The sequence below is a fragment of the Daldinia vernicosa genome (genome assembly GCF_022497035.1).
Source record: "Daldinia vernicosa strain CBS 139.73 unplaced genomic scaffold F5Y00scaffold_2, whole genome shotgun sequence".
NCBI classification, from domain to species: Eukaryota; Fungi; Ascomycota; class Sordariomycetes; order Xylariales; family Hypoxylaceae; genus Daldinia; species Daldinia vernicosa.
Genome location: NW_025953918.1, coordinates 540,417 through 549,761, shown reverse-complemented (window position 1 = coordinate 549,761; position 9,345 = coordinate 540,417). Strand labels below are relative to the sequence as shown.

General features: G+C 47.7%; 2 protein-coding genes across 2 annotated transcripts; one reads left to right on the top strand and one right to left on the bottom strand.

Annotated features, from left to right (window-relative positions):
• Positions 1-1,965: 1,965 nt before the first annotated feature.
• On the top strand, positions 1,966-4,196 carry F5Y00DRAFT_60464 (uncharacterized protein). The gene is made up of 2 exons (XM_048013879.1): positions 1,966-2,826; positions 2,896-4,196. The coding sequence occupies exons 1-2, from the start codon at positions 2,427-2,429 to the stop codon at positions 4,080-4,082; spliced, it is 1,587 nt and encodes a 528-aa protein (XP_047869739.1). The 5' UTR covers positions 1,966-2,426; the 3' UTR covers positions 4,083-4,196.
• A 1,537-nt stretch (positions 4,197-5,733) lies between these two features.
• F5Y00DRAFT_257110 (MFS general substrate transporter) lies at positions 5,734-7,798 on the bottom strand (the record flags this gene model as incomplete). The annotated part of the gene is made up of 6 exons (XM_048010510.1): positions 5,734-5,950; positions 6,088-6,200; positions 6,316-6,847; positions 6,897-7,074; positions 7,252-7,505; positions 7,572-7,798. The coding sequence occupies 6 exons, from the start codon at positions 7,796-7,798 to the stop codon at positions 5,734-5,736; spliced, it is 1,521 nt and encodes a 506-aa protein (XP_047869738.1).
• Between the last annotated feature and the right edge of the window lie 1,547 nt (positions 7,799-9,345).

Here is a 9,345-nt window from a genome sequence, read left to right as displayed (position 1 = left end):
ACAGTATTGGCAATACTTAAGTACTTGAATGCTCTTCTATTCTCACCAGGTTACCCTCTGGCATCATGTACTATTAAATAGTAGTAAAATATACACACTGTACTACGGTTTTCGTTCCATAGGTCCCCACCACTAACAAGCCTGCACTAACAAGCTTGCGCTTTGCTTGCGCTTTGAGCCCAATTCGACGGCGCGTGAGGGTGGTAATCCGATGTAGGCTAATCCGATGGAGGTTGAACTACACCCCTGTCCTAGCTCAACTAGGCAACTGGGTACCGCGTGTATACGGCGTGGCCACCAGGAATCGAAGCCGGGACCATCAAGTAGCCAAGAAAGGGAAAGTCGAAATACGTGTGTAGGTACATTAGGTATGCATATAGTGTATGAGGTATGTATGTATGTATGTACGAATCTGAAAAACATTTTCATTATGGCGTAAGTACGGATCCGTAGACCATAATCATATGTTCTGTCCACAAGGTATCAAGGTATCAAGGTAAAGATCATAATTGCGTCAAGCTGTTGCATTTATAGTAGCTCTCGGGTTTGCGTAATACTTACAGTAGTGAGGGTATTGCTGCATCTGGCTTTTAAGAACCGAGATATATAGAACACGAGATCGATTATCTCCTTAATTCAACAGATCATTCGGCTTCACATGGGGTTCGCACACAGACCACAAACAAGCCTTGCCTCGCCCAACCTCCTCTCGTGTTTTCAACTAGCATATGTATAGTTGCGGCTGCGTAGGTATATGTCTCCTATTATTTATTTGGCTTAGGTTCGTTTTGACCATGTGAGGACTGGGACACGTAGGGGCATGTATGTATGTAGGGGCTCAGCCTTTTTTCTAGGCGGTGGAGAAAGATTGAAGGTAGAGATTCCGGTACACTAGAGGGAGCGCTGGGAACGTCAGGGAGCATCGGGGCTCAACTTCTCTGGGTCGGCTGGCTAAGAATTGTTCGGTTTTGTGGAAACACTACGTATCGTGCGTGGCTGCATTTACCTTACTACCTAATGTACATATGTACTCTATTAGAATCATTACCTGAATCGTTAGAATACACGGCCGCCGCCAGAAAGACCCTCTCCTTCTTTCTTGGCTACAGTCCACTGCCTCCGAGCGGACCAGTAGCTTGGTGGAAGCTCTCCCCGGACCCCTGCTGTTAAGCTTAACCTGTAAGCAGCCTGGGCGGTCGAGGTGTCATCCCAGTTGGTCGGGCTCTTGAGCAAGCTAAGATTTACAAGGATTAGTTAAAAAAAAAAAAAAAAAGGGAAAAAAAAAAGGGCAAAGCTCATGATTCCACGGAAGACTGCAAAATGTCAAAGAGTCCAAGACGGCGGGGCGGTAGGGCCGGCCTCAGTGGACCCGTCCATAATACATACACTATACAGGTTCAAAGGGGGAGAATACATACACATACACATACACATACACATGGCATGGTCTAAGTGTAAAGCCACCCGCTCGATCCCGTTTTTCCCACGCTCACCAGCCAACTAGTGCACCCTGCTGCAGTCCTTCCAACTCGAGCCAAAACAGAAGAAAAGAAAAAAAAGGCCTTTTCCCTTAATCTTTCATACGTACGGGTTTCCTCCTTTTCACTCCTACCCACCCTCGCACAATACAACCGTGACGCCTGGGAACTGCCAATAAACAAGCTCTTTGGTCTGACCCGAGATCCTGGGGAATAATAACGGTCAACTTGGACTCGCACGATATATCACTGCAACGCCTCGCTCGTCTAGACTTATTGGCTCATGTCGTACGCTGCTCGCAGACTTATCAATTTTGTCAAGGTGCAGAGAGGGACGACCTTTTAGAAGGCCAGGGGATTGTGTGTCAGTATCGGCGTGATACTATCTAGTTGATTGGCGAAGCGGTATACATTCTCGAGACGGCCCAGGAGCCTGATTACAACCCCACGAATCTCAACTACCCCAAGCTACCTCACCCAAGCTACACCCAAGCTACAGTGCCCAGAACACGTGGACCAGTGTGACTACCCGAACGTCGATAGGGCAAGGTAGAGCGTCCACTGGTACACGTATATACTTGTATGCAATTGGGCATTTTTCCAAGAATACCTGTCACGAGATTTGGATACCAGCATAACCTCAGGGTCGTCTTGTTACCAGGTCCTTTATCTTTCTATAAGACGTTGAAGTTGGTTTATTAGGGCCGAAAGAAGAAACACTTTTTTTTTCTTCTTTCCCTTTGCTTCCCCGTCTCCGTCTTGTCGATCGACAATCTATTCCCCAGCGTAGCGCTGCCAAGAATACTGGATGCTGTATTTACCCTGACGTATTATCACCCCCACCAAGCATCACCACGAACTTACATATACCAACAACGATAACGCGACTACGTGAAGCTGCCGCCGTAATTGTTGCAGTACGCCAGGATTGTGTCGATTTTTTACAACATGTCTCCTAAATTACGACCTCTACAGTTGCCCTTGTTGGTGGAGGAGAGACGAAGGAAAGAGGAGGAAGAGGCGGCCCAACGCGAGATGGAAGTCGACGTACCGTACAATTTCTATACCACAGACTCTTTCTCATCCGACGCGACATCACCAGTGACGCCGACGTTTTCGACGCGTGGTCATTTGCGCTACTCCAGCTCCATGTCGTCGTTCGACCTCGCAACGGTAGCGAGCTCCGAGAGCCCTTCGTCGCCAACACAAACGCAAACAGCGCAGAACTCGAGCAAACGCATACTACCGGACGTGAAAGAAGAACCCATAGAATGCGAAGACTCATCAGACTCAGAATCCGAATCAGATTATGACGATGATGATGCGTCTGGGTTATACCACTGTTTATGTACGTTGCGATTGCACTCGCCTAGAGTCTGTCCCATTGCTCTCAGTTCTAACAACTTTCAAATTATAGGTGACGAGCCTTGCATCCACAGGGATGCTGATCTAGTACAGAGCACATCGAATTTCTATACCCAAAGTCGTGTGGGCGACTATGACCTAGGTTTCTTCAGCGACGGCGACTTCAGTTTTAGTTTGCGCTCGTCTAAGAAGCGTAGAGACAACTCCGAGTCATCACTTGCAGGATTCTCGCAGCGGTTGGGTTCCAGATTCCCGTCTTTTACCAGGTGGAAAACGACAAAGCCGTCTAGTATCATTAGTTCTCCTGTATCCGACTACGCGTTTGAGCGGCGACCAGTCTTGTCTCGAGCAACTTCAAGTCGATCTTCGTCAGTCTCGGCACCCAGCCGGCACCATCGCGACCGCTCAAACGAACCCGTCGTCCCCCCCACGCCTGCCCTGTCACGTTTTGGGAGTAGCGACAGCTTTATCGCCTTGGATGGGACTATCGATTCTAAGCAAACCCACGACGTCCTTTCAGCTATCGAGCATGAGCGGAAGCAGGCAGTAACACCGCTTCTACCACCTATGATGGCTTCTACTTCGACCGAGCACATCCTGATGCAACCCTCTCCGTTAGAATCTCCGAGCGTCGCCTCTCCAGCTTCCCCAGTAGGGGATGACGTTTATTCGCCTGGTCTACTATCTCCGCCACTTAGCACGAGGCCCTCAAATTCATCTCTCCGTCTTGTACCAGGCGCAGTAGAGCTTCCCCAACTTCCCGCGCCAGATGCCTGGTCTGACCGTCTAGGACATGCGAATTACACGATTGTCCCAAAACCGTACAAGCCCGAAACCGTCGACTTAGATGCTCTACGACGATTCCGAGCGGACTGGGAGACAGCACGAGTAAACTACACTAAACACCTCGCGCGAACAGGCGAGCATTACGGCCAAACGTCTAAAACCTACGCACTTACGGAAGCCAAATGGGCCGAGACCCAGCGGACTTGGCGTAATCTCCACGATGAGATAGCCGAGGCGATCGTTGCTTCTGGCGAAACGATCATTTGCGACAAGTTTGATGAAGACGTTTTAACTACCGTTCCGAGAATCTACGCCGAGGGAAAGTTTCCAGAGCGCGGCGACGAGGATATCGTCGGCCCAATGGTTCGAGAGGCGACGATGATGTCCCTCGATGGCGCGGACCGTAAAAGTTTCTGGCGCAATCTGGCTGGCAAAGTCGGCTTGAAGAAATAAAGCCTCACTTATATTATGCCGGTCACTGATCCCAAGTGACCCTCTCTTTTTACGACCAACAACTTATTTAATGACGATTACGACTCTGATGTCACTTACGCTCATTTTCTATTTGTTTCTTCTATCTTATGTCTTGCAGCATAGAGAGATACCATTTGCTCGTTTATTTGGATACCACTTAGAGGACGACCGCGACGATAGTTACTAGCCTGCTCTAACAGCATTCACATGCATCGTAAGGGCGTTGGCGTATCGAATTCGAAAAAATTACTTATTTATTTTAAAAAACCCCCCCTTTGGGCCATAATCTTGGTGAGGCTGCCTCGGCCCGAGACCGAAAGCAACCCCCCCTGCATATACTTCACTGTCCGGGTCATTTCTTTGGTGTGTCTAGTCCTGATATTGCGCAATATCGGCGACCTACGTTATGCATCTGCACATACGTGGCTGGGATCGACAGAATATGCCGACTCTCGGGACATTACATAGACTTGCTCATTTTCTTCCCTTCTTTTTTTGTACCCCTTTATTCCTCATGTATACAGAATTCATACCCAACGTCTCGAGGGCGGATACTGTACCGGTTACATATGAGAAACAAAAGTTTTTTTTTTTCTTTTTCTTTTTTTTTTTTTTTTTGAAATCGCGCAGCATTGGAACTTTGGAGCACGGGATGTGGTAACTTGGATATCTTTCCGGATATCATCTTTTTAATTGGTAATCCTTAGTGTTTACCCGCATATCATTGCATCGGCGCTTGGAGTGTAGGAAGGGGGGAAGCAAAAGAAAAAAAAAAGACTTTCAACGGAAGAGGATCGCCTATTGCAATAGCTCTGTGTGTATCACTGTACCTGCTGTACATCGTCTTGTCCAACTTTTGGAGATCGAAGAACAGGAGGAGAACGATGATGCCACAGAGCACAAGTTTATCTGGCGTGTGGATGAGGGCGATATTAACTTGCTGGGTCGATCATTAGCGATGACCGCAGCCTCCGGCTCTCAAGGGTCAATTTCGACTCCGGTTAGCGGGTCTTTTGTTGTCTTTGGGGGCGACGAGGAGATGATGTGTGAAGGAGGATGAGAATCGTGTATATGAATAACCTTGCCATGTAATTAGATCGAGATAACGTCTAATTTGGATAAGGAAACCCCGTGGATAACATGAGTTTTTTTTTAGTATATTATCGTGCATACTTTTGGGGTTACGGCTGGTGGATGATACAGTATGTACAATACGGTATGTTCGGTTTACTAGATCTTCCACCTACGGATTCTTCGTGCTTTGTGGCTTCTATGGAGGGTGAGGGGGGAAGAGGAGGGGGGCAACTCGAGTTTGACAGCATATATCGGATGGCTTGATGTTAAAAAACGTCTACGGTAGGGTGGTATTCGAGGTGTCAAGAGGTATTCACTGCCCCCGGACCATACGTATCACTCCCAATTGCAAACGATTTAATCCAGCCATCAGTAAGTCTATTGAAAGATCGGCGACGTAAAGTATGTACATGGAGCACTCGAGAATACGCCACACGTCAACGCCCAGCCTCGTATATATATACTTGGTCTAGTTCCCCGATTCCGCAGCAAAAGACCCGCATGCGGGATAGGAGGGGGTATCCAATTTCTACATAACGGAATAACCTGGCTAGTTCTAGAGTATATACCTGAAGCCTGCGGGAGTAGTTGTAATTGGGTCGCCGGGCTGCGCCTGGAGCTCGTTCGACTCGTAGGCCTCGCGGGTAGCCAGTTTCCTGTTTTGTCTCTGCAACACAAGCCTCGCGATAATAGCTAAGACGGCAACTAGGAGCGCGTCGGCTGCTGTGGCGCTTCCACCAGCAAGGTATCGCGGCCCGTTGACAGATGGATACCTTTGAATTAAACGCAGTCTGCGGTCAGCGCTCTTGTACATACATACTCCACACGTACTCCATACTCCATGTTTCTGCTAAGAGTCTAGGCTCCATCACGAGGTTATGTGCAGAACTCGGTGTGGCTAAATACGTACATGTAGGTGCCGTAGATATTGGCCGTGTTTCCGATCATGTTGCCGAAGGAGATGCAGGCGCTGCGCTTGACCAGAGGGCGTGGAAAACTATTAGCTACCCAGGCGAGAATGATCTATAGTTTGGACATTCTCCAAGTCAGCCACACCCAAGACTTTTGGTAAAAATAGACTACCTAATCTACGCAGGTACGTGTCACTGTATTTGCCAAAGAGAATAGGGGGAATCACCTGATAAGCAGGAACTGCGCCCATTGGCAAGAGGAACAAGGCGAAGAAACGAGCTGCATTGTTGAGCGTGGCCACTACAATAATATTGCCCGCGACAGAAATCAGTATCAAGCATACAATGTGAATGCTGCGGTCTTCGAAGCGTCCGGACGTATACGTCACGACCAAGGAAACCAAGAAGCATAGTACCCAGACGGGGACGGTTAGGAGCAGGGTTTCGATATTGCCGTATCCTAAAGTCTGCAGGATAGTTGGGAAAAAATACTGGAACGTCTGTGAAAGGAGCGAGGCATGCTGCAGCAACGTGAATAGGTAGAGGCGCGGGTCGCGCAGTGCCAGCATTACCCCTTCTTTGATGGATGAGGCGTCTGCCACATCCACCTCTCCCGCGTCCTTGACAAGCCTCCACTGCGCGTACGCGCGTTCTTCTGGAGATAGCCATTTCGTCGTAGCTGGGTAGTTGGGCAAAATGAAGGCCGAGCAGATGGCAGAAAAGACTGTTATGCTACCCTCGATTATGAAAAGCCATCGCCTTTTTCAGTTAGCCAGTTTAATTGCTTGTATCGTGGATACATGCTTACCATCCAGCGATGCCGTGGGCGCCGTTCAAATTGCCCAGAACGCCAGCGCCTAGGAGGCCGCCAAACGCGTTCGCCACCGAGTGCCCGCAGTAGAACCATGCGATCCTGAGCGCCAGCTCGGGCCGAGTGTACCAACTTGACATTAGGAATATTGCACCTGGAAAGAATGGCGCTTCCGCTGTAGATATACATTAGTGCTTTGACTCAAGACAATACTACTTCGGAACACTCATGCTTCTCTCATGCATCAGGGTGCAGCTCATGAAGGACTCTGCATGATAGAAGGCAAAGAATAGGAAAGCAGCTTAAGCAATATAGAGGGATTGTCTTCGTTGCTTAACAACATGATACGTACCGAAGCCAAGGAAAAATCGACATATGACTAGAGAAGCAAAAGTGCGAGTCGCCGCCTGAGCCGCAGATATAGCTCCCCAGATCGTCATAGCTACCCCTAGATAAACCGAGGGCGACACTCGAGTTATCAGAAGATTTGATGGAAGCTGCATGATGATGTACCCGACGAACAAGATGCTCGTCGCGAGGTTGAAGTCTGTGCCCGTCATGCCAAGGTCATCTTCTAACGTCCCGAGGCGGGCTTGCGAAAGGTTGCTGTTCTCCTTTATTCAGATAGGCCCCAAAGAATATTCAGCGCAAAGGTTTCTTCTCATGACTTACTTTCGGTCAAGGAAGTTGAGCATATACATCAACATTAACATCGGAAGCAGATGAAGGTCGACTTTCTTAGTGAGCTTTTTCGTTATCCCACGATGCCACTCCAAGCTCGCGGCTTCAAACTGCCTAAACAGGACGATCTGCTCTTCATCGACACTGCAGTTCCCTGGCGCAACCGTAATTGTTTCCCCTTGTTGAACCTCCCCGTCGAACTTCTCTGAAATGCTCATGCTTCCTAATTTTCTGTGGGCTATCACCACACCCTCCAAGTCTCTCCTCGTAGCTCCGTCCGGTGGGACAGTCTTAATTTAAACTGCGCAAGGACTTACGCATTAGTCAGTGTCCAAAAACCCCCTACCTGATATTTCCAGCTCGGTATTGAAAGAACTTGGGTTACCGTTCCTCGGCAATGCAATTTACCGCCTGTATGTCAGCCGGATCGACCCGCGATGGGACTCTACGGGACCATCAGGATGTGGGGAGAGCGGGGGAGTCTGAGATCAGATGCGACTATATTCGTATTACAGAGAGCTATACGCTATTCGATTCGATGAATGGATGAGCTATCTTGTTATAATACTCCATGTGGCTTGACAAGCCCCTAGTATTAATGCTAGGAGAATGACACAACACTAATGCGAGATTGCGGCCTTGTAACCCCAAGGTAAGTGGGCACCAGTCGGAGAGCTCAGATGGATATCGTGACCAGATGTATGAACTATATTGTCAGAACCGTCGTGGGGGGTAAGCAAACTGCTACGACGTAGAGCCCAGGAAATATACTCGAAGATTTTATTCCCATCTTTCCACGCATCTGGTCCGGTTTGTCTCAAGGATCGAAAAACCCCCATCGGTATTATTCCCGCCGTGTATAAGCTAGAGCTATTTAGTCTCGCATTCTACAGTCTTTATATTCTCTCTTGGTGAACTGATATCCGCCTTATAATTGCTTAAGGGGTCTCGGAGAGCTAAAGCCAATGTTGAGAGCTTATGATAAGCCTTCGATATCAATCCATTTTACTATGGTTTCTAGATATGCCATGAAAATCAAAGCTTTTGAAATACCCCGATAAATAGGTTTTCTGTAGGTTTATCAATGGTCTTAATCTAGGTCCCTGTGCGAAGCATATAGGAATTATGGGATATTGACCGTAACGTTTTCGTTGCAAGTTTAACCCGAGAATCATCTTGACGAACTCATTAGAAGGCCTGGTGAGGCACTTGCTACGTTTGGATTACTTGCATGTGCGTTGCTGGGCACCTATAATAATAGAGGCTTTACTGATTGGAACCCGTGGGCTTAATATAAACATGATTGAAACGCCCTCAATAGACGAATAGGTCATCTCACCTAATCGGTAAATATTACAAGCTTCGTTAGCCATGTCAACAGCTCTACGCAAATTTATGTTACGAGTTATTTGCAACTCATAACCTTAGTGGTGCTAGATAGTTTGATTATTTATGAATAATGACTTAACCTAGCATCTTTAATCATTTTACATCGGCATATTCCTGAATAATACAAACTAAGTTTTCCTAGGTAGATCTAGATATAACTTCGCTAATGCAAGATACTAACGAACTGAATATTCGACTCTTACTTTTTGATAAGGGCTATAGCAACCGAAATGTACAATCGGGATAGTATATTGCTAGGAGTATGTTGACCTTCGATACTCCTTATAGCATAATTTATATCTTGTTCGCGAACGGCCTTCGCCAGACACAAGCCCGTTTGAGTGATAGACACGCCGAAAGCTCATTAACTTCTCGC

What these genes read in the sequence shown, in the direction of transcription:
- F5Y00DRAFT_60464 (XM_048013879.1), top strand. Translation starts at nt 2,427, where the DNA reads ATGTCTCCTAAATTACGACCTCTACAGTTGCCCTTGTTGGTGGAGGAG. An exon ending in TGGGTTATACCACTGTTTAT is followed by an intron (nt 2,827 to 2,895) that starts GTACGTTGCGAT and finishes TTCAAATTATAG; the next exon opens with GTGACGAGCCTTGCATCCAC.